The sequence below is a fragment of the Denticeps clupeoides genome, chromosome 4 (genome assembly GCF_900700375.1).
Source record: "Denticeps clupeoides chromosome 4, fDenClu1.1, whole genome shotgun sequence".
Taxonomy (NCBI): Eukaryota; Metazoa; Chordata; class Actinopteri; order Clupeiformes; family Denticipitidae; genus Denticeps; species Denticeps clupeoides.
Genome location: NC_041710.1, coordinates 29,013,350 through 29,039,373, shown reverse-complemented (window position 1 = coordinate 29,039,373; position 26,024 = coordinate 29,013,350). Strand labels below are relative to the sequence as shown.

General features: G+C 40.9%; 1 protein-coding gene across 15 annotated transcripts in view; it reads left to right on the top strand.

Annotated features, from left to right (window-relative positions):
- obscnb (obscurin, cytoskeletal calmodulin and titin-interacting RhoGEF b) overlaps positions 1-26,024 on the top strand; it is a 55,343-nt gene that overhangs the window by 6,878 nt on the left and 22,441 nt on the right. For 3 of the 15 annotated variants that reach the window (XM_028975659.1, XM_028975668.1, XM_028975657.1), the window contains exons 7-43: positions 886-992; positions 1,166-1,334; positions 1,678-1,950; positions 2,968-3,240; positions 3,618-3,896; positions 6,322-6,600; positions 6,811-7,089; positions 7,360-7,638; positions 7,817-8,095; positions 8,750-9,025; positions 9,211-9,489; positions 9,578-9,850; positions 9,960-10,226; positions 10,517-10,786; positions 10,920-11,186; positions 11,285-11,551; positions 11,785-11,897; positions 11,980-12,133; positions 12,356-12,517; positions 12,625-12,729; positions 13,657-13,923; positions 14,257-14,526; positions 15,036-15,302; positions 15,827-16,093; positions 16,823-17,089; positions 17,193-17,462; positions 17,558-17,827; positions 17,951-18,217; positions 19,722-19,988; positions 20,255-20,521; positions 21,410-21,676; positions 22,737-23,003; positions 23,078-23,344; positions 23,434-23,700; positions 24,113-24,382; positions 24,834-25,106; positions 25,337-25,615. In XM_028975659.1, the coding sequence (XP_028831492.1) occupies positions 886-992; positions 1,166-1,334; positions 1,678-1,950; positions 2,968-3,240; positions 3,618-3,896; positions 6,322-6,600; positions 6,811-7,089; positions 7,360-7,638; positions 7,817-8,095; positions 8,750-9,025; positions 9,211-9,489; positions 9,578-9,850; positions 9,960-10,226; positions 10,517-10,786; positions 10,920-11,186; positions 11,285-11,551; positions 11,785-11,897; positions 11,980-12,133; positions 12,356-12,517; positions 12,625-12,729; positions 13,657-13,923; positions 14,257-14,526; positions 15,036-15,302; positions 15,827-16,093; positions 16,823-17,089; positions 17,193-17,462; positions 17,558-17,827; positions 17,951-18,217; positions 19,722-19,988; positions 20,255-20,521; positions 21,410-21,676; positions 22,737-23,003; positions 23,078-23,344; positions 23,434-23,700; positions 24,113-24,382; positions 24,834-25,106; positions 25,337-25,615 (9,219 nt within the window). Of the gene's footprint in view, positions 1-885; positions 993-1,165; positions 1,335-1,677; positions 1,951-2,967; positions 3,241-3,617; positions 3,897-6,321; positions 6,601-6,810; positions 7,090-7,359; positions 7,639-7,816; positions 8,096-8,749; positions 9,026-9,210; positions 9,490-9,577; positions 9,851-9,959; positions 10,227-10,516; positions 10,787-10,919; positions 11,187-11,284; positions 11,552-11,784; positions 11,898-11,979; positions 12,134-12,355; positions 12,518-12,624; positions 12,730-13,656; positions 13,924-14,256; positions 14,527-15,035; positions 15,303-15,826; positions 16,094-16,822; positions 17,090-17,192; positions 17,463-17,557; positions 17,828-17,950; positions 18,218-19,721; positions 19,989-20,254; positions 20,522-21,409; positions 21,677-22,067; positions 22,131-22,736; positions 23,004-23,077; positions 23,345-23,433; positions 23,701-24,112; positions 24,383-24,833; positions 25,107-25,336; positions 25,616-26,024 lie in introns of all 15 variants that reach the window. The other 12 variants (XM_028975660.1, XM_028975658.1, XM_028975667.1 and 9 more) reach the window with 10 other exon arrangements.

The following is a 26,024-nucleotide window of genomic DNA, read 5'->3' as shown; positions in this document are numbered from 1 at the left end:
TTAAATGTATGGTTGATTGCATACTTTAACCTGTTGTGAAGAGTGTAACCTTAAGCCTAATGTTAAGGGTTATAATGGTCAAAGGTCAAGTAATGGCCCCTTACTGGCTGGAATGTTGCAGGTGCTCAAGTTTCTCCCCATAGTTCAGTGCCTCAGAGCTATACAACTGCTTTACTGAATCGTGTTCCAAGATAGATTTCGTTTCATTTTGGCTCTCAGACCAAGTGCAACAAAGTGTCAGACACAGTGATGGGCATTGACATGTGTCACCTTTCCTGAGAAGAGAACTTGAAAGTGAAGTGATTATCATTGTGAAACACTGCAGCACAGCACATGGTGCACAACAAAATGCGTCCTCTGCTTTTAACCACAGTGGGCAGCCATGACAGGCGCCCAGGGAGCAGTGTGTGGGGAGGGTGCTTTGTTCAGTGGCACTTTGGCGGATCGTGTCCGTTTCCTTACCCACTAGGCCACCACTGCCCACCACTTGGCATGTCTTCCCCAACGTGTGGGGATCAAAACAGTCAAAATGGTAATGGTCAAAACAGATGATTGAGTTTTACTCCTGGATAGAATGAGCATGTAAGTGTCAGTGCAGGGTTGGTATAAAATAATTCCTTATCCTAGGATATTAGCCATTTAGGGGATATTAGTCCTTTTTTCACCATCATTTACCAGTATTCTACCTTCAGTTTTGTCTTCTAAGGGAGGGCATGCAAAATACTTAATCACTTTGACTTCTTTGACTTTGGCGGTTCTTTAGTTCCTTCAGACTGAAATGAAAAGTTTCACTTTGACCATATATATCACCTGTTGACCTGGAGCTTGAATATTAATCCCAAGTTATCTGCTAAGCTACTAAATGTAGTGTTTTGCCCCCTGTAGCTCCTCAGGCACATTTTATAAACAAGTCTGGAGACACAGAAGTATACAGATTCATTGCCTACACCACTGCTCAGCTGGAAGCTGAGGTGTCTGAATCAAACGCCCAGGTATGAAAAGGCTGGGAAGTGTGCATGTAATATCTTGAAATATTAAATAAATTACACACACACACACACACACACACACACACACACACACATATATATATATTTTTTTTTTTCTAGTTACATATTATACACATCACGCACAGAATGAATGCTGACATGTTCTTTGCCCTTAGGTGGTCTGGATGAAGGATGGTAAAGAGCTGAAAATGGGTAGGAAATATGAGTCGGTGAACACAGATAGACAGCGAGTGCTGAGAATCCTCAAAGTGACTCATGAAGACACAGGCATATACGAATGTGTCTGCAATGGTGATCGAATGTTCATGCAGGTTGCCCTCAAAGGTACACATTTATACATTCCATTTTAATAGGGTTACATAGTCTTTTTGTTATTATCGTTTACAATGCAAATTATTTTAGCAAGAACTGCAACTGCGAACCTATCAGAACACAGCTTGCCCAGTGGCATCTGTCACTGAACCACATATCCACCTCTATTAACTAATGACAGGTGGTGTCGAGCTATCGAGACAGATCTGTTTAATCATGTGTTTACTGTCTGTGCCGACGCTCCTCTTCTCTGGAGCAAGCATTTAAACATGGGCTCTCAACATGCCTGGATACTTAGACAGAACAGGGCATTCTGCCTTTTAATGCTTTAATGCTTTTTTCTATTATCTTTCAGATGAACCAGGCAAGTTTGTTAAGACTAAAGCTCAGGGAGGAGCAACAGTGCGCCTCAGCGGAGATGTGGAGCTTACGTGTGAAGTGTCCACCCATGACACCCAGGTGGTGTGGAAGAAAGAACAACAGGAGCTTAAGGAGGACCAGAGAACCTCATTTGTCTCAGAAGGAGTGCTGCGGAAACTGATCATCAGAAGTGCTAATCAGAGTGATGAGGGTCACTACTTGTGTGAGACAAGTGAAGATAAGATGACATTCCATGTCAAAATTAAAGGTAGGAGACTGAAAGAGGAAAATGCATTTAGAGCTTCAGTGAACTTCTTTGAGGGTTATTTGAAGTTCATTGATGGATCTTGGCCAGTGTGCTGTAGATGCGTGAATGCACAAATTATGAATAAACTCCACCCACTAATTACCTAGTGGTGTGGAACTGATTAGTGAGTGGAGTTACGACTGGTTGGACTTGAGTCTGGCTGCATTGTTTCTGATTGTTCTTTGCATTGTTTGGTGGTTATGAATGAATGATGCATTACTTTACCATAGTATCTCCTGCCTCAAAGCTATTGTTTTTATTATATTTAAGGGACCTTCTAACCACTGCATGAATGCATGACTGTCCCGTCCCCCCCAGAAATGTTTGCCAACAGGGGTTCAGTTCAGACAGAGGTGAAAGTTGGTGCAGCACAGAAGGCCATTCTGAGCTGTGAGGTTTCTGACTCCAAGACAGAAGTGAAATGGTACAGGAATGGCAAACTGCTGAGCAGCAGTGAAACCTTGCATATTCAAACAAGTGGAACAATGCGCAAGCTAGTCCTGGATCTCGTGAAGAAGCAAGATGCTGGAGAGTATATCTGTGAGGCTGGAGGAGACAGACTGGTATTTAAAATTCATGTGTCAGGTAGGGGTATCTGGACAATTGGAAGAATATAGAAGTGGTGTTCATATTGTATAAAGTGTATACTTTCTTTACCTTATGTCTGTAGTTCAGTCCTACAGAGTGTGGGGTTTTAAACTATTGGCACTCCTGGACTGGACACGGCTCTATCATAAGCTGATGTCTATGGCATGATGTTTGTGGTTTACTATCGCTACTGCTTATAAGCAGTATTACACACTAAATAAACAGAGAAAATCATTCAAATTGCTGACCTGTTCTTATTTGCCGACTCTGTTTATTTGACACTGCTTATTTTTTAATGCATGTTTTCCTTCTCACTCATCAGTTTTTGGTTTTCAATATTTTTTTGTGATTTTAATTTTAATGATAATTGGACCATTATTATTCCCACAGAAACTTCAGCCTTTGCCAACAAGGACTCCATTCAGAAGGAGGTGAAAGTTGGTGTCTCCCAGAAAGCCACTCTAAGCTGTGAAGTCTCTGACTCCAAGACAGAAGTTAACTGGTACAAAGATGGTAAAATACTGAGCTCTAGCAAAACCATCCACGTTGATACAAAGGACAAGACTCGCCAACTGGTTATAGACAGTGTGGAGAAGATGGATGCTGGAGAGTACACCTGTGAAGTTGGTAAAGAGAAACTGGTGTTCAAGATTCTGGTGACAGGTATGAAATTGAATTTTAACCCTGAACTTTATTTGCCATTTTGTTTAAATGTTCAGTGTTTAAATGTTCTCAATAGATTTTATAATGTGGCGGTAAATATAATCTGATTTTAATATCAAACTGACTAATATAAAAATTGTCCTGCTTGACAACTGCTTGGCTGTCCCTTTTTTGCCAGTTTTACAATCACAAAGGTCATATCAATCACAAAGGTCAGGTCAATCGTATTTGTACTGACAACATTCTGAATATAATTAATAGACAGAGTGGTTCTGTGCACTTTCTGAAATATAAATATCATAACTATCATTGGGCTTATCAAAGCTAATTGGCAAATTGTTTGATAGAAGCTGATCAGTTCTTGATTGTACTCTTAGATGCTCCAGCATCTGTCTTCACAAATAAAGAGTCTGTTCAGAAGGAAGTGAAGGCCACCCTTTCCCAGAAGACCACACTAAGTTGTGAAGTGTCCGACTCCAAGACAGAAGTGAGATGGTACAAAGATGGCAAACAGCTGAGTTCCAGCAGTTCTGTCCACATGGAGACAAAGGACAAGACTCGGCAGCTGGTGTTGGACAGAGTAGAGAAGAATGATATTGGAGAGTATACATGTGAATCTGGGAAAGAGAAGCTGGTGTTCAAGGTTATGGTGTCAGGTATGAAAGTGATGTAAACAATGGTTTGTCTTTTTTGATAAAATGTCCCCTGACATGAAAATTTCACTTTGTGGGATTATTTAACATTAATACAAGTTCCCCTAGCCTGTCTATGGTCCTGCAGTGGCTAGAAATGGCGATAGGTGTAAAGAGCAGCTCATCAGTTTTTCCACATTTTGGCATGTGTCACGCATGTATCCAGTCAGGCTTGAGACATACACACACCACAGACATGTAGGGTAAGACTCCAGATGTTGTGTTGAAGAATTGCTCTGTAGACTCTGGATCACACGGGTCTTTTATGCGGAGGCACTTGTTAGTAGTGAGTAGTAGTGAAGTGATTGTCACGTGTGATACACAGCAGCACAGCACACGGTGCACACAGTGAAATGTGCATTTAACCCATCACCCTGAGTGAGCAGTGGGCAGCCATGACAGGTGCCCGGGGAGCAGTGTGTGGGGACAGTGCTTTGCTCAGTGGCACCTCAGTGGGACCTTGGCGGACCGGGATTCGAACCGGCAACCTTCTGATTACGGGTCCTTAACCGCTAGGCCACCACTGCCCCTGTGGAGGGAACGTGTTAAGGAACCCATGACCCGGAACTGTCATAGAAGACCCGCCCAGTGCACACTAGGGCAGGTCAGTGGTGGCCTAGCAGTTGAGGAAGTGGTTAAGGTAGCGGCCCCATAATCAGAAGATTGCCGGTTCGAATCACGATCCGCCAAGGTGCCACTGAGGTGCCACTAAGCAAAGCACCGTCCCCACACACTGCTCCCCGGGCGCCTGTCATGGCTGCTCACTCAGGGTGATGGATTAAATGCAGAGGACACATTTCTTAAAAAAACTATTTATTAAAAATAAAAAAACTGAGAAATTACATGTTCACAAGTATTCACAGCCTTTGCTCAATACACCTTTGGCAGCAGTTACAGTCTCAAGTATTTTTGAATATGATGCCACAAGTTTGGAACACCTATCCATGGCTCATTCCTTTTTAAGACATTTTAAGATCTGGCTGGGCCACTCAAGGACATTCACAGAGTTGTCCTGAAGCCACTCCTTTGATATCTTGGCTGTGTTTAGGGTTGTTGTTCTGCTGAAAGTTCAAGTGCGCTCTGGAGTAGGTTTTCATCCAGGATGTCTATGAACATTCCTGCAGTCATCTTTCCCTCTATCCTGACTAGTCTCCCAATTCTAGTCTCCCAATTCCTGCAGCTGAAAAACATCCCCGCAGCATGATGCTGCCATCACCATGCTTCACAGTAGTGATGGCATTGGCCTGGTGTTGAGCGGTGCTTGGTTTTCTTCAACCACCTGGCATTCACACCAAAGGCTGCCATGTGCCTTTTACTAAGAAGGGGCTTCCGTCTGGCCACTCTTCCATACAGACCTGACTGGTGGATTGCTGCAGAGATGGTTGTCCTTCTAGAAGGTTCTACATTTACATTTACGGCATTTATCAGAAGCCCTTATCCAGAGCGACTTACAATCAGTAGTAACTGGGACAGTCCCCTGGAGCAACTTAGGCTTAAGTGTCTTGCTCAGGGACACAATGGTAGTAAGCGGGATTTGAACCTGGGTCTTCTGGTTCATAGGCGAGTGTTTTACCCACTAGGCTACTACCACCTCGGTTCTCCTCTTTCCACCTAGGACCTCTGGAGTGCTGACAGAGTGACCACCGGGTTCTTGGTCACCTCCCTGACTAAGAACCTTCTCCCGTGATTGCTCAGATTAGGTGGTCGGCCAGCTCTATTAAGTGTCCTGGTGGTTTTGAACTTCTTCCACCTACAGATGATGGAGGCCACTGTACTCATTGGGACCTTGAAAGCAGCAGAAGATTTTCTGTAACATTCCCCAGATTTGTGCCTTGAGACAATCCTGTCTCGGAGGTCTACAGACAATTTCTTTGACTTCTTGCTTGTTTTACGCTCGGACATGAACTGTCAACTGTGGGCGTGTGTCTTTCCAAATCAAGTCCAATCAACTGTTTTATCCATATATTGACTCCAATTAAGCTGCAGAAACATCTCAAGGATGATCAGGGGAAACAGGAGGCACCTGAGCTCAATTTTGAGCTTCATGGCAAAGGCTGTGAATACATGTACATGTGCTTTCTCTGTTTTTTTTTTTTATTTTAATGCATTTGCCAAAACCTCATGTAAACATTTTTAACTTTGTCACTATGGGGTATAGTGTGTAAAATTCTGAGGAAAAAAATAATTTAATACATTTTGAAATGAGGCAGTAACATAACAAAATGTGGAAAATGGATGTGAAGACTTTCTGGATGCCCTGTAAAATACCTAATTGCAGATATCTGAACATAAAATTTGTGTTTTTGGTACAAAGGAGACAAAATAGCATGACATTAAGGTCAGCGTAAGGCTTTTATAAAACCTGATCAATCTGTGGTCTTGTCCTCAGAAACCTCAGCTCCAGCTTTTGCCAGTAAAGACACTGTCCAAAAGGAAGTGAAAGTTGGTGTCTCCCAGAAGGCCACTATGAGCTGTGAAGTGTCTGACTCCAAGACAGAAGTGAGATGGTACAAAGATGGCAAACAGCTGAGTTCCAGCAGAACTGTCCACATGGAGACAAAGGACAAGACACGCCAGCTTGTGTTGGACAGTGTGGAGAAGAAGGATGCAGGGGAGTATAGCTGTGAGGCAGGGAAAGAGAAATTGGTGTTCAAGGTTCTGGTGACAGGTATGAAAATATTTAGCCATAGTGTACAATGTTCTCTTTTATCATATGTGCTGTATTTACCTTACGTTTAGTTCATGACAGGTTTTCACACACATCTGATATATTACAGGATTGTTTTTTAATGTCAGTTTTCATCCCTGCATTTGCAGTCCTGTTCCATGTAATGATGTTCATGAGTCAGACCTGTTTTTCTGTGATGTTCTCACTCAGATGTTCCAGCGTCAGTCTTCACCAATAAAGAGTCTGTTCAGAAGGAGGTGAAAGCCACCATCTCCCAGAAGACAATGTTAAGTTGTGAAGTGTCTGACTCCAAGACAGAAGTGAGATGGTACAAAGATGGCAAACAGCTGAGTTCCAGCAGAACTGTCCACATGGAGACAAAGGACAAGACTCGCCAGCTGGTGTTGGACAGTGTGGAGAAGAAGGATGCTGGAGAGTATAGCTGTGAAGCTGGGAAAGAGAAGCTGGTGTTCAAGGTGCTGGTGGCAGGTATGACAATTTTGAGCCAATAACCTATTTTTTTTTCAGAAGTTTCCTTAATTATGCGGCTTACCTTATGGCAAGGTTTTTAAGCATTCCTGTTATATGGTAGGAACTTCTTCTGACTTTATTGTCATTTCAGCTATATACGTATTAGACAGTACATAGAGAAACGAAACAACGTTTCTCCGAGACCTGGTGCTACATGTAACATTTGAACAACTAGTGAAATGAGTAATAAATGTGCAAAGTAAATTTTTTTGTGATGTTTTCATTCAGAAATTCCAGCATCAACCTTCACCAATAAAGATTCTGTTCAGAAGGAGGTGAAAGCCACGCTGTCTCAGAAGGCCACTCTGAGTTGTGAAGTGTCCGATTCCAAGACAGAAGTGAGATGGTACAAAGATGGCAAACAGCTGAGTTCCAGTAAAACTGTCCACATGGAGACAAAGGACAAGACGCGCCAGCTTGTGTTGGACAGTGTGGAGAAGAAGGATGCAGGAGAGTATAGCTGTGAGGCTGGGAAAGAGAAGCTGGTGTTCAAGGTGCTGGTGGCAGGTATAAAAATGTTTTGATGGTTGCTATATTTACATTTTTTACTTCATGACAGGTTTTCACACCTATCCATCATATTGCTGGATTGTCTTTTAATATCAGTTTTCATCCTTACCTTTGCAGTCCTGTTCTTTGTAATGATCATCATGACTCAGACCTGTTCTGTGATGTTTTCACTCAGATGTTCCAGCATCAGTCTTCACCAATAAAGATTCTGTTCAGAAGGAAGTGAAAGCCACCATCTCCCAGAAGACCATACTAAGTTGTGAAGTGTCTGACTCCAAGACAGAAGTGAAATGGTACAAGGAGGGCAAACTAATGAGCTCTGGTAGAACTGTCCACATGGAATCAAAGGACAAAATTCGACAACTGGTGATAGAGAGTGTGGAGAAGAAAGATGCAGGAGAGTATACCTGTGAAGCTGGGAAAGAGAAGCTGGTGTTCAAGGTGTTGCCAGAAGGTATGAGAGTGGTCCAAAGGTTGGGATGTTTGTTGTCAGTTTTAGGAATTGGAACCTTACCGAGGGTCAACAGAAGATATTCAGCCTTTTGTTAGATGTTATTGAGAAACTGTATTTAAGCAGATAGGGGTGTTAATATTCAGTATGATCAGTGTGATTCATTCTTTGCCGTTGTCTTTGTGTTGTTATTTCAAACCTGTCTTTGAGCAATTAGCTTGCTTTGGACACTTTATATTAAGCAATATTTAAATATATTCTAAAACAACTGGTTCCATTGTTACTGGCTGATTCTTTTCAGTTTTTTAATATATTGGAATGGGAGAATGGGGAAAGCAGATGCCCCAGAATCTAGGACTCAAGAGATGAGACCACCTTGCCTGTAGATTTTCACTGGTAGATTCCTGATGCAGGAATGCAGTGTCAGTGGTGGTCATTCACTCCCAGGCCATTTGTTGACCATCTGGCCATTTAATCAATCTTTTGTTTTGAGAGGGTGAGGCAAAAATCTAGAATTTTTTTTTAGGACCTGATCATGGATCAGGACCTTTTCACCTTACAAAAAACTTTGCAGTGCACATAGTCAAAAGCATTGTCTGAGTATTGTTTCTGTGGGTGCCTGCTGAAAATTCTGTGCTCTGGGGTATTTACCAACAGAAAAGTCACCTGCCTTCACCCAGAAAGACTCCATTCAGAAGGAGGTGAAAGTCACCCTCTCCCAGAAGGCCACTTTGAGCTGTGAAGTGTCTGATTCAAAGACAGAAGTGAAATGGTACAAGGATGGCAAGCTGCTGACCTCCAGTAGAACTGTGCACATGGAGACAAAGGACAAGACTCGCCAACTGGTGATAGACAGTGTGGAGAAGAAGGATGCAGGAGAGTATACCTGTGAAGTTGGGAAAGAGAAGCTGGTGTTCAAGATTCTCATAGCAGGTGGGATAGATTGGAAACGCCTAAATACACTACCTGTAAATTCTTGAAAGGTTGTTAGAGAATTTGTTTTGTTCTTGATGGGACAGTCCACAGAAAGCCACAACAGTTTTATCCTTGTTGTGCAATCCTATCAATGATCTCTTATCTATTAAATGTTCATGACATTACTTTGCTGTTCACCCCAGAACCTTCAGGTCCAACCTTTTCCAACAAAGATTCTATTCAGAAGGAGGTGAAAGTTGGTGTCTCCCAGAAGGCCACACTGAGCTGTGAAGTGTCTGACTCCAAGACTGAAGTGAAATGGTACAAGGAGGGCAAATTGCTGACCTCCAGCAAGACTGTCCACATGGAGAAAAAGGACAAGACCCGCCAGCTGGTGATAGACAGCGTGGAGAAAAAGGATGCAGGAGAGTACACCTGTGAAGTTGGGAAGGAAAAGCTTGTGTTCAAGATTCATATCACAGGTGCAGAGCCAAAAGATACCCTGTTAAAACTAAATTTGGGGTGGGAAGAAATACAGAATCATGCATGTGTTCTTTCTCTGATTTGCAGAAGTGACAGCTAAGTTCCAAAGGAAGGCTGTGATTACGGATACTGTTGTACAAGTGCCAGAGCAAATAGTTTTGAGTGCAGAGCTGACATCAGAAACAGTTACTGCTAAATGGTTAAGAGACGGGTTAGAGCTTAAAGCTGGGGCCAAGTATGAGATGAAGAAGGAGGGTCTGTCTCATACCCTAATTGTGAAGTCGTCTGAAATAAAAGACAGTGGCACATACACTTGCCAAATTACTGATGACAAGTTGGATTTCAAAGTTCAAGTGAAGGGTTTGTTGAACACACAAATTATGTGATGTTAATTTTATTGGACCTATTAAGACTTAGTAGCAATTTAAAGCACTTCAGCCTCAATATTGTATCGGGTTTATGTTCACAGAATCATCACTGAAATTTGTTGTGCCTTTGGAGCCTACTGTGGCAGTTCTTGAGGACACCTTGGTTCTGATGTGCCAGCTCAATAGAGCCACGGGAGATGTGGTGTGGCGGCACAATGGCAAAGAGATCAAGGCCAGTGGAAAAGCCCACTCCAGTGTGGATGGAGTCAAGCGCATTCTGACTGTGACAGGGGTGGCTAAAGAGGATGAGGGGGAGTATACCTGTGAATGTAAAGATGATAAAACCTCAGCCAGGATCACCACCAGAGGTGCTATTTTCTTATTTCAAAGAATAGTAGAATGTTTTTGGAAACCGTTCCTTGTACAGGTCACATAGATGGCTGCATTTTTAAAAGATGTACATACTTTTTGAGCTCATGAGATATAATGGAGAGCTGTGGCTAATCTGTACAGTGTTTTCTTTAAACTACAGCCATCTGCATTGTTATAGTACATGGAACTTCAATTGATCAAGAAAACAGTTCATTGAATCTTTCAAAAAGCATATTTGATTAAGAATGATTTGAATTGAATAAACATTTATATTCTATTGTTTCAGCCCCCCGTTTGGTGAGATACACATCCAAGCTAAACAACATTGTTGCTGTTGAAGGCAAGGACGCCATCTTCAAGTGTTCAGTCACTCCAGCAGATGTTAGAGTGAAATGGCTGTATAATGAAGTACCAATTTCTGCGGGGACCAAGTACAAGATTGAACATGGAGGCACAAGTCACTCATTAACCATTACTAATGTTAGTATGCAGGATGCTGGAGAGATTAGTATTGATGCAGAAGGCAAGGTTTCCAAAGCAACTCTCCAAGTGCAGCGTAAGTTTTTTGGATAGACAACAGTCACATCTTAAAGCGTGAAAGGTTATTTGAAGAACGAACAAAACATTACTGGATATAATGAACTATAAATGGCAGGATAACGTAATAAAATAGGAATTTTCTCTTACAGAGGTGCCAGTCACCTTCAAGAAAAAAATGGAGAACCTGACAGTGCAGGAACAGGATGAGGTTCGTCTTGAGGTGGTGCTGAGCAGGCCTTCCACTGATGTCAAATGGATGAAGAATGGTGTGGTTCTGCAGCCTGAAGGCAGCCTGGAGATTTGTGTTGATGGGGCCAAGCAGACTTTGTTATTTAAACATGTGACCAGTGCTGATCGGGGCTACTACTCATGTGAGACACTGGATGACAAGACCCAGGCCAAGCTCACTGTAGAACGTAAGCATTCCTGTAAGATTATCATTATTTTGATACCGAACAAGAGTTCAGAATGTTATTATTGAAATGGCTCTCTGTTTTTGTATTCTTTTCTACAGTAAAGAAGGTCGATGTTGTGAAAGGACTTACTGATCTGAATGTGCATGAAAATGAGACAGCGGTATTGGAAGTTGAGCTTAGCCAGACAGATGTACAAGGCTTCTGGACAAAGGATGGAAAGAAATTAACAGCAGCCCCCAACTGCCTTATCGCTTCTTCGGGCAAGAAACATTCCCTGACCTTGTCCAAACTGAAGATGGAAGATGCAGGGACAATTACATTCCAAGCAGAAAGTGTTTATACATCTGGAAGGCTGACCATCACAGGTAAACTCATTGATCACAGCATATCCATGTCAAGGGTAGATCCATGAATTTAGTTTCCCTTTCATGAAAAAATGTGCCATTGAGGGAACAAATGGGAATAAGACTCAAAGTGAAAGAACATTTTCAATGTTCTGCCTATCAGGTTCATTGTTGTAGCTTTCCTTTAATTTTTTGGATTCTGATATCATCATAGCCAGGAGATCTAACATTTTCATTTATTCTGTGCTCCACAGAGCCTGCTGCAAAAATTTCTCAACCACTTAAGGACATCAGTATTGCTGAAAAGGAAACTGTGACCTTTGAATGTGAAGTATCTAGAGCTAATGCAGATGTCAAGTGGTTCAAGGTATGATAATAATTTGGTGTGTTATTTGGCTCAGAATCTTTTAAATTCTGAAATCTGTTGACTTGAATTGGATTTATTTTAGCATGATGTAGAGCTTAAACCTGGAAAGAAGATTGGCATCCACTCCCAGGGACGAAAGCGCTCCCTCTCAATCAACAAATGTGAATTGGAGGACCAGGGAGAGTATATATGCCGCACTGCAGATGACAACACAGCGGCCAAGCTCACAGTTCATGGTACACTCATTTAAAATTTTAAATGTGGTGAATATTTAATATATGTTAAGTATATTAAATCATGGATTGTGTATTGAATGGCAAAATTATCTTAATGGCAATGCATTAATCTTTGAAGGGGCAAATTAAATGAAACAGACACTGACATCCTAAATTCGAGAAACTAAAGTGTTAGGAATAATGAAAAAAAAAATTATATATATTTTAATAAAATGTCTACAGCCCGAGACATCAAGATTGTACGACAACTGGAGGATGTGGAAGTAACAGAAAAGGAGAGTGCTAAATTTTCTTGTGAAGTTTCCCATGACGACGTGCTGGGCCAATGGTACAAAGGCAACATCTCTGTCAAAGCTGGTGACAATATCAAGATAAGACAAGAAGGTAAGAGGTACCTAAGTTGAACTAAGAGAGCATGGATGTGCTGAAATGTGCTAAATGCTGAAAATAGTGCCAATTCTTCATACCAGTGTAATTTTCTTTCATAACAGGAAAAGTGTTTGTTCTGATGTTCAAATCTGTGATGGCAGAGGATGCGGGTGAGATCAAATTCTCTGCTGAGAAGGCCTGCTCCATGGCTAAACTCAAAGTGCGAGGTACCACACCTGCAAACAATTGTATTCAGTCTTACACAATATAAATGCAGGTATAGAAAACACATGGTGTAAGAAATTATATCCCTATATATCACGTTTAACCCAGTAATTACATAATGAGATCTTACAGATAAAATCACAGATAATTGGTATCTCTGTAAACTTTACACATTTCTCAAACAATTTGAAATTGAAGGACTGCAGAGTCTGAATGAAAATTTGTATATATGACTTGTTTTGCACTAATCAGATGTCCATATAGGGTGGTAGTGGTACACACTCGCCAATGAATCAGATGACCCAGGTTCAAATCCCACTTACTACCATTGTGTCCCTGAGCAAGACACTTAATCCTAAATTGCTCCAGGGGAACTGTCCCTGTCACTACTGATTGTAAGTCGCTCTGGGTAAGGGCATCTGATAAATGCTCTAAATGTAAATGTAAAAGTAACTTACCAAAATGCATTATTTATTCATCAATGTAAATATTTAAGAATCATCACAGAGCATACTAGATAACATGTCTGGCACTGCATTCTTATCATGCTGTGAACATAAACTTATAAACCACTCTTGACTCTACTGGGCATATACTGTTTCTAGGACAAATTGATAGCAGATGGTTTTAAATTGTACATATGCATGGCATGTTACTTGGCATGTTTGTGGATATAGTGTGCTGTTAACTTGCTGAGTGATTTAAGGATAACCACTTGGCTTTGCAGTAGTGTCCCACCCTCCTCCACTTTCCACGATAGTCTCTGTTTTCAAAGGTCTAATATCATATCTCGAAGAAAGGTGGTGGTGCAGAGGTGGTGTTTTTGGTAAATGGGGTCCTTAGTCATGGCAGAGCTCTGATCATCCTGCTTTAAAATGCGGCAAGGGCATATTAGATCTTACCATGCTGTGGCATAACTGTCATTGCAGAACTTCCTGTCAAGTTTGTGAAGAAACTCAGGGACAAAATAGCCATGTATAAGCATTCAGGACACCTAGAGTGCCAGGTGTCTCGAGCTAATGCCAAGGTTACCTGGTACAAGAAGAAAAAGGCACTGGAGCCCAGTAAGAAGTACAGCATCTCCAGTGACAGTATCTACAGGAAGCTTACCATCCATGACATAGACTCGGGGGATGAAGACACCTACACGTGTGATGCTGTCGATGACCAGACTTCCTGTCAACTGTTGGTGGAGGGTAAAAGATGAAGTGATTCTTTGAGTTCTGTCACTTGTCTTGTATATACAACGAAATCACCTCAGATCTTAAGTGTTAAATCAGCAGGAAGATGTAGATTAATTAAATCTGTTTATTCTGTCATTCGCAGAAAAAAACGCATGATACTTAATATTAAATGCATGATGAGGGAATGAGTACAAATTTAATCAAGGTGTCAATTAACTTGCATTCCCCACCTTGATAAAAAATAAGTATTATGCTATTTTCTGCATACATTTGTACAAATTGTTCAAATCAAAATTGTTCATTTAGATTTAATGAATCCATATAATGTTTCCCAATGGATTTCAGAGCAAGCCATCAGAATTGTGAAGGAACTCACTTCTATAGAGGTAATGGAGCCATTTGCCGCCACCTTTGAGGTGGAAATCAGCGTGGAGTCTGTAAAACCGCCTAAATGGATGCTCAGCGGGACAGCATTACAAGAGAGCGCTGATACTGAGATGGAGACTGAGGGGACCATGCACCGTCTAACCTTCAAAAAGACCAAGGCATCAATGTCAGGCCCTGTACAGTTCACTGTGGGCAAGAGCAAGTCTGTCGCTCAACTGACTGTTAAAGGTCAGCAGTTCTGAAGACTTTAATCCTGAGGACCATAACTGAGGACTTCACATAACTGTGCCAACTCTGAATTTAGTTCTTTTACATGTACATGCAGTTAAATTGTGTTTAATCTAATACAGTTTATATCACATTGTTATAAGTTATTACCGTCCTGGTATATGATTGTAGTATTCTTTGAAATGTAGGAAGGTAGCCTAGAACAGTAGGACTACCATGTCAATGGTCCTTTTAATTAGGAATCCTGTTGTTTTTTAACTTTTTAACAATTAATAATTAGTTGTAGTTGGCTTGGTTACACGATGCTCAAGCTGATCCAGTTTGAGCAGTCATGTGAATTAATAGAAACATCCCAATATAACCATGAATTAATTCTCTGTCTAATTCTTGTAAATGTTACTACTTATAATGAAATGGAATTTAACACAACATGGGATGAAAATGTATCTGATGTATCTGAGTCATTTGATCCATGATCGAATTTTCAATTCTCTGTGTCCTCCATGTAGAGCGTCCCATTGAAGTACTAGAGCCTCTGAAAGATGTGACAGCCAAAGAAAAGGACTCAGTCACCCTTAGCTGCAAATTTTCCGCTGCACCTAAGGAGATCTGCTGGTTCAAAGCCACGACACCCCTGGTGTCCTCCGTGAAATACAACATGAGACAGGACTCTGCACATGCGGTTCTTACTATCAAGAGCCTGACAGGAGATGACTCAGGAGAGTACCGCTGCCATGCTGGTGCTTGTGAGAGCAAGGCCACTGTAACGGTGGAAGGTGCGCAAACAATGAGTTCTTATATCAGATATTAGGGATATATTGATATATAGGTTGTACATCATTATTGGCCAATTTTAACCTCTTAGATATTAGAGAGCCAAATATGTCTGATATTTGCTTCACTCAAGCACCCGCGCCACTAGCATTCATAATCACAAACCACATTTATGTTTGCACTCATGAATATTTCATAAATTATTTATATTTTACATTGTTGGAAGGTAATTTCTTACATTTGAAATCATTCATACAGCATCTTAGAAAGTGTGAACAGCTGAAGGATAAAATTTATTTGCTTCCACAAACACATAAAATTTTTTTTAAATCTATTGAATTAGTTATCTCTCAAGAATTCAGAATTAGAATAAATATTTTTGAATCTATAAAGTAAGCAGAGCTTTTACTTTAAACTAATTTAGTATTGAAAGTAATATAGGCAATTTAGAGTTAGAATTTTCATTTTGCATGATATGTGTGGCTTGTTAATCTTTTTTATAAGCAATGGTTTATTTTTTTTGAAGTTCGCAAAGTTCAGTTCATCAAGCATTTGGCTAACACAGAAGTGGACGAGGACAGTGATGCTGTGTTCTCCTGTGAGATTAATTATGCCGATGAGGACTTGCAGTGGCTGTTAAATGACAAGCCCCTGTTTTCAAATGAAGTAAACAGCATCCAGCATGCAGACAAGGTCCACACCCTCACCTTGAGAAACCTTTCACCTGACGATGGTGGCATTATAACAGTTAAAGTCAGAGACTTGAAGGAGTCGGCTTCCCTGCGAGTGAAAGGTAATGTTCAAACCTCTCTCACTTTCCAACCTATGTTAATAAGTATAACTAGATGTGGGAGGACTGTCAAACTTTTAAAACAAAGACAAATGCAGAAGTGGAACAAATTGTCCATTAGCAGATATGATTTAGAGCCTACTGTGGTAAGCCTAAAGAAAGGGGAATTCTTATTTGTCCTGCACATTGTGATGCCAGTCGCTTAGTGAGCAAGGCAAAAACCACACATTTCTCATGTTCACATAATCACTTGCAAAACCAAAAAGTGAAACAGGCATGGGAGGGAACAGACATATCAGACAAGTGACAATAGGAAGGAGGAAGACAAGGGTATAAATAATGGTCCTAACTAACATGTCATGGCACGAACAAAGAATGAGGTATCTGCATCCATGTGCAGATATGGTGAAGGTTTAGTTAATTGGGCCTGATAGGACCTGATAGTCAACTAAGGACAAACATGTAGGATAAGTACTTGGGGGAAAAGGAACCTTGGGGAAGGCAGACACAATAATGGGGACCATTATCTGACAGGGAAGAACAACGACCTGGGGAGAAAAACACAGAATGGGTTAACACAAAACAGGCATAACACAGATTAGAACAAGTGTCTTCTGTTTCAGAGGAAAGCACTGGTTGCCTGATGGAATATTAAAGGGCCTTTTTAACATAGATGTGTTTTGAAGTTTGTCTTACAAACTTTTCTGTATTCATGATTTTTTTTACATGCAGAGAAAAAGGCTGTATTCCTGAAGTCCCTTGATGACATCGTTGGTGAAGTTAATGGTTCCGTAACACTTAAGTGTGAAGTCTCCAAACCCAGAGTTTCTCCCATCTGGAAGAAAGATGGCAACATTCTGGCTGCTGGACCTAAATATGAGCTTATGCATAGTGGAAAAAACTTGGGTCTGACTATTAAGGACATCACTAAGGATGATGCTGGGGAGTACAGTTGTGATCTTGGCACAGACCTTGCCAAGTCGCAGGTTAATGTTAGAGGTATGATGAAATTAATTGGTTGTGTGTATGATGTAATTATAAGATTAGCCCATAGATTACTGTTTATCTTATACTTAAGAAATACTTTTCTTCTGAATTTAAGACATTAGCATTGGCATCACCAAGCGCTTGAAATCACTAGAGGCCCAAGCTGGAGAAACCTGCAGCTTTGAATGCATACTGTCCCGGGAATGCAGTGACAAATGTTCTTGGAGTCTTAATGGCAAGCCTGTCAGTGATGATGGACGCTTCCAAATCAGCAGCAAAGGCCGAAAGTATACACTGACCATCAAGGGGGTGACTGCGGCAGATTCTGGTGATGTGGCCTTTACTATTGGTGACCTCAGTTCCAAGACAACCTTGTCTGTTGAAGGTGAGGGAAGCACCTCCTCTGCTTCATAACATCACATGTGTGCTCACTTTATTTTTTCATTTTTTCTATCTGAACTATTTGCTTTTTTGTTGAAGGTATAAGCGTTACAGTATCAAAAGAGCTGCAGGCTGTCACTTCTGTCTCTGGAAGTGATGCTTTGTTCATCTGTGAAGTGTCAGAGGCTAGCACCAATGTCAGGTGGTCCAAGGATGGGAAAACCATTCGTAAGAGCCAGAAGTATGATGTCGTTCAGGAGGAAAAGACCATGAAACTCCTGATTCGAAATGTTAACAGCAAGGACTCTGGGGAATACTGCTGTGAAGTCGTCGGTGGGTGTTCCACAAAAGCCAAGCTGGAAGTCCAAGGTATTTCCTGTTTATTTTTTACCTTGCTACACTACAAATTACATTTCTTTGCTGTGGTTTTAACAAAAAGATCTGGGTAATAAATAATTTCCTCCAATTTGGTTTAACATTTGCTTTCTGCAGAGGAGCCCAACAGGTTTACCAGAGAGCTACAGGAGGCACGGGCACAAGAGAATGGCACAGTGACCCTGGAATGTGAGACTGCCAAGCCTGTGAATGCTGTCACCTGGATGAAAGGAGCAAAGGAGCTCAAGGCAGGAGCAAAGTATGAGATGACCCAGCGAGGAGCAGTCCTCCTCTTAACCATTAAAGACTTGGAGAAAAGTGACAGTGATACTTACATTTGCAATGCGGGAACAGTCAGAAGCACAGCTCAGGTGACAGTAGAAGGTAATATATTTATAATATTCTATAATTCCATTGTGCACTGTCATCATACAACCCCAAATCAGAAAAAGTTGGGACAGGGTGGAAAATGTGAATAAAAAAATAATTCACATTTCCACCCTGTCCTTACTTTTTCTGATTTGGGGTTGTAAAATGTGACAAGGTCATAATGAGGTCATTAGTGAAGATTCTATTTTCCTTGTGTTCATTATGCTTCCTATGGCATGTTGTCATCATTCCTTTATTCATCTTCATTTAATTTCTTCAGAATTGCTTGCATGACAAGTGATGGGTCTGGAATGTTGAATATTTTTTTTTACTCTAGCAGAGGTTGTTGTGAAGGTAAGTACAGTATGTAATACTGAAATGCAAATAATGCCTGCTTTCATTTTGATAGATTTACATCAAACCATGATTATCTTCACCAAGATAAATCACAGCACAGGGTGATCCTCTTGAAAGTGCAGATATTTGAAACACTGTTACTTCTCGTGATGTAAAATTTTTTACAAATTTCAAAGCAAATTATTAGCATAACCCAGACATTCAAAGTTCAGTTTATATATGTTATATTGAATAGTGAATCAGGCTTAATTAAAATATTCAGACATGCACCACATTTGAACCCTTAGTACTCTTAGTAGGCTATGTTAAACTTAACAGCATTCATGTAGCATTTAGACCAGTGACATTGTTGTCCTGTGCATCACACCATCTTGGTCATTTTAGTTGCATATGTTGGCATTGCATAATATTATTTTTTTGAAGTGTTGCACAGTTTTACACATATTATATTTTGAAATATTTGGTGCAATTTAGTTTGAATGCTCTCAGAATTGTATTGTGGAAGTTTGTTTTAACAAGTGAGACTTGTTTTCTGTGTCCTGTGCATCACATGGCAAGTTTTCAAACTGCCTGTATGGCTTTTGTCATAACGTTATATTGAACTACTCAGTAGTAAGGCACGACAAGTACACACTTGTTCTGACCACTGGTTATGGAGAAAGTAACTTGTGTTTTCAAAATGTCCCATGCATCCAGTGGAGAATTGTCCCACAATTACATTATTTTGTGAAAAAAGTATCTTGGAAACTCTTATTCTTAGAGGCTATGGCAGTTATGGACCAGAGCTGCTAACACATCCTGCTCATACAGCTTCTTTATGTTATGTTTCTTTATGTTTATTCTTTACCACTTCTTTACTTTACTTTACTTTACTTTATTTGGCAGACGCTTTTATCCAAAGCGACTTACAATGGGACTTCCATTGAACAACTGATCTGGGCCATTTATGTTTAAGTTTAAAAGTTTAAAAAGCTTATTGTCAGTACAATTCAGTTTCTGAATAATTACATCAATTAAAAAATGTATCCACCTAATGTGCCTTCTTATTGGAGACTTGGGTGTCCTCATCCGGCTCTTGATGCGGTGGCTTTCATTTTCATTTCATTTACATGTCACTTCAGAATTTGGTGATGAATTTACAGCAAATACACATTTTTTGTAGAGATGCCTGCCAAGTTCACTCAGAGTCTGAAGAATCAGGAGGCCAGGGAAGGTGAGAGACTTACTCTTTGTTGTAAGCTCTCCAAACTAGCCAGCAACGTGGAATGGAAGAAGGGATCCGACATACTGATATCCGGAGGGAAGTATGAACTGTGCCAGAAAGACACACTGTGTCAGCTCTTAATCAATAATCTGTCAACTGAAGACAGTGGCGATTACTGCTGTGAATGTGGAGACCAGAAGACCACTGCTACTATAGTTATTAATGGTATGAAGCTTTATTCCTGATATAGTGTTTGTTTTGTTGATGTGTTGATAACAACAATGCTATAACATCAAAATCAAAATATGACTTCAGTGTCGAATGCACTTGAATTATGTGTAGAACCTGTTTTGTCTTGTGTGTATGAACACATTTCATGTGCGTAGTTGTATGTCAAATCTTTGTTAAAATGTTGCAATTTTGATGATCTTGGAAAATAGCTGAACTATTTATGCTTTTGGAATTGTATTTGAATCAATCGTTTTACCCAGCATTACCGGTGACTTTCATACGTCAACTGGAGAACCATGAGACGGAAGAGGGGAACAGTGTTACTCTGCACTGTGAGCTCTCTAAACCTGGAGTCCCAGTGGAATGGAAGAAGGGGTCGCTGGTTCTTCAGTCTGGGCAGAGGTGCCAGATGAAGCAAACTGGACGTGAAGTGGAGCTAAAGATCTCAGACCTGAAGCCTGAAGACTCTGGGACCTATGTTTGTGATTGCAAAAGCAGCCAAACCACTGCTAGCATCAAAGTAAAGGGTAGGGTTCCTACATTCCTACTCTTGTATGGATGTAGGTTTTTGTAAGATTTTTGTCTGCTTTTATTGTCTATAACTGTACGCGCCTGCACAGCCAGTGTAGTGAAGTGAAATGATTATCGCTGTGAAACACTGCAGCCAGGCAAACGGTGACACAGCGAAATGAGTTCTCTGCTTTTAACCATCACCCTTGGTGAGCAGTGGGCAGCCATGACAGGCGCCCGGGGAGCAGTGTGTGGGGACGGTGCTTTGCTCAGTGGCACCTTGGCGAATCTGTATTTAAACGACAACCATCTGATTCCTTAACCGCTAGGCCACCACTCCCCCAAACATGTGTAGACACGCATATGTATGGCTCTATTGACTGTATTTTTTGTTGTGTTATGGTCACTGGTTGAGGAAACCTTTTCTTTTTGGTCTGATCTCAGAGTTAGTTAAGAAATGAATGCTGGCCTGGTCAGAAAAGTGCAAGAACAGACAGTGCATCACATCTCGCTGCACCTGTATGCTTTGGAACTAAAAATGCCTGCAGTTGGCACCGGAGGGTCACCATTTCCTGTGTTCATTGTGTGAATGCAGCAGTATCATGATAATAGACCCTGGGCTTGGACTAATTCTTGGATCTCAATCCTGTCAAGCATCTGGAGGATGTCTAGTGTATTGAATCTCCACCTCACATGAGCTCTTGGTTGATCCTTGGAGTCCTTAATTCATAGATTAGTCAGAACTGGTTTTAAAGGTTTTAATGTTGTAGACAATTGGTTTCAATGTTGTGGATCACTGGTGTGTCATATAAATGTTAATGTGTGTTCACTTTCTGTTTTTGATTGTGCTGTTAAAATTTTGTGTGTGTGTGTGTTGTGTACTTGTCTTTCTAATGGATACTCAGCATTACCTGTGACCTTCATTCGTCAACTGGAGAGCCCAGAGACAGAAGAGGGGAGCAGTGTTACTCTCCGCTGTGAACTCTCCAAGCCTGGAGTCCCAGTTAAATGGAGAAGGGGATCACAGGTTCTCCAGTCTGGACAGAAGTACCAGATGAAGCACAAAGATGCTGTAGCTGAACTTGTCATCAGCAAAGTGGTACCTGATGACAGTGGAGAATACTGCTGTATGTGTGGAGACCAGGAGACAGTGGCAAACCTGAGGGTCAATGGTATGGCCATTTTTTTTAAAAATCATCAAATGATCAAAACATTTGGAAAAGTTTCTTCTCAAAGTTGCTTCCTAAACTTCTATTCATCTATCTGATGCATTAATGTATTCTAATGAACAATATTTGCTTCCCTAAGCATTTTTTCTTTATATATGTGCAACATTTTGTGAAGCAACTATGTCAATGCCTGCAGAACATCTCTTGGATGCATAGACCCACAACAAATGATTCATTAAATTGAAGCCATCCTTTTTGAGGCAGGATTGACAGTTGGCAATGTTGGAAGTCTTAAACCAGTGCACTGTTATGCCCAGTATGTCACCTAATTCAGGATTGTCATTGGTGCACTACACTGTTGCACTGATTTTTATAACAATTTTCTTGCTGACAGCCCCAAAACCTCTTGGTGTACCAGCATCCAGTCAAGAGCAGCCATGTAAACAGGGAGCTGATGGTATGGAGGAAAAAATGATGTCTGTTGTCCAAAGCTATTACTGTGTCCGCTCTAAAGGCACTGCTTGCATCAAGCATTGAACTTCATTTGCTTAATTGGTTTGTTGGTGGTTTTGGCTTAATCAATTTCTTGTTTTTTTTTTTTGTTATTTGGGTAATATGTCGTCCCTGGCTTTGCTCAATCAGTGACTTCCGTTGGTCTGTGTGTCTGCATAAATGTTTTCTCACTGCAGTACAATTTGGAAAGATCAGGCAGGCTGTGAATTATTCTACCATGATTTTCACCTTATTTCAGACCAGTCAATGCTCATAACCATTAATTTGAACCATTAATTATAATAATTTGTACCATTGTGTGCTTTTAAGATCAACCATTTTATGAATATTTTTGGTATTTGTGGCAGTATATCATACATTTTATTTAGGCTAGGATACAGTGACATACATTCCCCATTCTTCATATTCAATTCATTCATCCTCTTAAGAGCCAGGAGGCTGAAGATGTGTCTTTTGATTCAGTGGGATATTTTCTAACCATATGCCATGTTCTGTTGGCTGAAGCGCCATGTGATGTCTCTGTCTTTAAGCCTTTCTGACTCTTCCTCAGCATTACTGGTGACCTTCATTCATCAACTCGAAAGCCAGGAGGCTGAAGAGGGTAGTAGTGTTACTCTGCACTGTGAGCTCTCTAAAACAGGAGTCCCAGTGGAATGGCGGAAGGGGTCACAGGTTCTCCAGTCTGGACAGAAGTATACAATGAAGCAGGATGGGTCTGTTGTGAAGCTGACCATTGATGTAGTAAATGATGAAGATACAGGGTACTATAGTTGTTCAACAGGGGACAGCCAAAGCACAGCCTTCGTTAAAGTTAATGGTAGGAACATAAACCTATTGCCCTGTTAACCGATATATTCAAGAATAAAACAAAAATCTTCTTTAAATTGCCAGCTCTGCCAGCCATTTTTACCCATGAACTGGAGAACCAAAAGGCCACTGAAGGGGATAGTGTCACCTTTTGCTGTGAACTGTCTAAGCCTGATATCCTTTTAGAATGGAGGAAAGATCATGTGACGCTTTGCTCCTGTGCCAAGTATAAAATAGCTCAAGTTGGTTGTCGTGCCCAGTTAGTCATCTGTGATTTGGACCCTGAAGACTCTGGTTACTATACTTGCAGCACTGAGGAGAAACAAAGCACAGCACACTTGTCGGTGTATGGTAGGTGAAGATTGTCTATAAGGTGCCTTTCCCAGCTGGAGGACCTCCAATAACTTCTACCGGTGAACCTGAATTCTTACTTTTTACAGCTCTGCCAGTATTATTCAAGACCTCCTTGAAAAGCTTGGAGACAGAGTCAGGACATCCTGTCAGGTTTCAGTGTGAGGTCACCAAACCCGGCGCACAAATTGTATGGAGAAAAGGAGAGAAGGTTCTTGAGGCAAACAACAAATACCAGATAAAGCAAGAAGGAACATCAGTGGAACTTGTTATCTATGAGGTTCAGGAAACGGATGCTGGAGAGTACACATGTGACTCTGGAGATGCAAAGTGTTCTGCTACGCTTGTGGTGCAGGGTAGGATGTTTTGTCTATATCTGAAACAGAACTAAGGTGTCACTTGTCGTCTTTTCTCCATTGTCTACTCTTAAGAGTGTGGGAGCATATTCACCTTTGACATTCAAATCTTCATCTTTTCTGAGACATTGTATTATGCCTTGTGTCATTTTCTGTGCTTTTGTCATTTCACTGTTGAGTTTCCAATCCTAACATTTTGTGCTTTTTTATTTATCATGATTTGTATTACTAACATCACACATAGATCATGCAGTTTTCTCAGCATGTCCAGTTTTTCAGCATTCTGTTTTCAGATAAAATGCTTTTTCTTTTTTTTTTCCACCAAATCGTTCCTTGTTGTTTACTGAAACACAGTTAAACCTTTTTGAGGTAAATGTAACTATTTTGTGCTTGGTGGGTCTTCACTGAACAGAACCTGACGTCACCATAGTGACAGGATTGAAGAGTTGCATTGTGGATGAAGGCGAAGATGTGCATTTTGATGTCATAGTGTCTCATGACACCGTTCCTGGTGCCCAGTGGTCACTCCAGGACGTTCCTCTGCAGAAGAACGAGATGAACCAAATTGTGACTGAAGGCAGGACTCACACACTGACACTGAAGAAAGTATCACAACGCGACTCAGGCACAGTGACATTCAGCACAGGCACCCACACCTCCTTTGCCTGTCTTACTGTCAGAGGTAACACAACTCAGCAGGGTCCCTGTGATCATGGTTTCTGAATGTTCGTTCTCTCCTTAACCATTTGTTTTTTCACTTATAACCCTGACTACTTCTGCATCAGCAACCGTTAAAGAAAAGATGACTGAAAACTTTTTATTTATTCATCATATGGCTCCATTTTGATGTGTAAAAGTTTTGGTGCCGTATTTCCTTCAATATACTGGTTGAATTTAACTGAGTTGCATTGTATGAAAAGCTAATCTCAACTTTATATGGATAGTATAACACTAATGACTGATGTTTTTTTTTTTTTTTTTTACACATGATCCTTCTGTTGGCCATTTTGGCTCCATTTGATGTGTTGATGTGTTGCCTAAAGATTAGATAAACCATTGTCTTTTAACTGTGTTACTTGTTACTTTCATCTTAATTGTGCTGTAATGCTTCTTCTGGTTGTATTGTGTCTCAGCAGCCGCACCCATAGTGACTTTCACAAAAGAACTTCAGGGTCAAGAAGTCAAGGAAGGCAAGGACGCCACCCTCTGCTGTGAGATTTCTATTCCTGAGGCCAATGTCACATGGAGGAGAGGAGCAAAGGTGCTGGCAGAGGGCAAGAAATACTCTATGCATAAGGAGGGCAGCGTACGAACACTGGTGGTGCACAGTGTGAAAATGGAGGATGGTGGGGAGTACATCTGTGACTCAGGGGACAAACAGAGCAAGGCTACGATGACTGTCAAAGGTATTTTGGATTTTGGATTCCATTTTGGGTTTTGATGCTCCTCATTTTAAAGGAAGAATGTAGAGGCTATTCACCTAATATTGAAATTAACATCACTTAATATACCCTCAAAATTATTAAACATCTTATGAAGAAACTTTATTGTACATACTATCAAAATGAAGAATTGTGTTCCAGGAATGAAAATGTTTCTCAGTCCATACATTTGACCCAGTCCTGTCCATCTCTAGAATGTGTGCATATCACGCAAGAAATTCGGGACACCACTGTGACAGTGGGTGAAGATGCCTGCTTCAAGTGCGAAGTGTCTCAGCCAGGGGTTTCTAGCGTGGAGTGGTGGCTGGGCTCCAACCTTCTTCAGAACAATGACTTAAATCAGATCAGATGCCAGGGGAAGGAGCACAGCTTGGTTTTAAAAATGGTCACTCCAGATGACTCGGGTGATGTGGCGTTTTTATTGGGCGAGGAGAAAAGTGTGGCCTACTTGCTTGTGAAAGAAAAACCGAAAGGTATTTGAAGACAAAAGGGTGGTCAGTGGCATTTGGCTGTGTGTTCATTCCATGCTCCTCATGTAGATTTGAGACTCTCTCTTAATTGTTGCTCATTTTGTGCCGTTTTGAGCTACGCTCCATCAGGCTTGATGATGATTCCATCCAGCTGCTTAAATCTTTGCTTTTCCTAATGACTTGCATTCATGTGAGATCAAAACTAAAAGCTTAAATAAAGTAATCAGACCATTGTGACTAGTAATGTAATTCCAAGAGGGATGCACCAATACTACTTGTTGAGATCTATACCAAAATGAAATAGGAAATACAATATACAGTAGGGCAAAAAAGTATTTGGCAGCCACCGATTATGTAAGTTGTCCCATTTAAAAACATGAGAGATGTCTGTAATCATAGGTTCACTTCAACT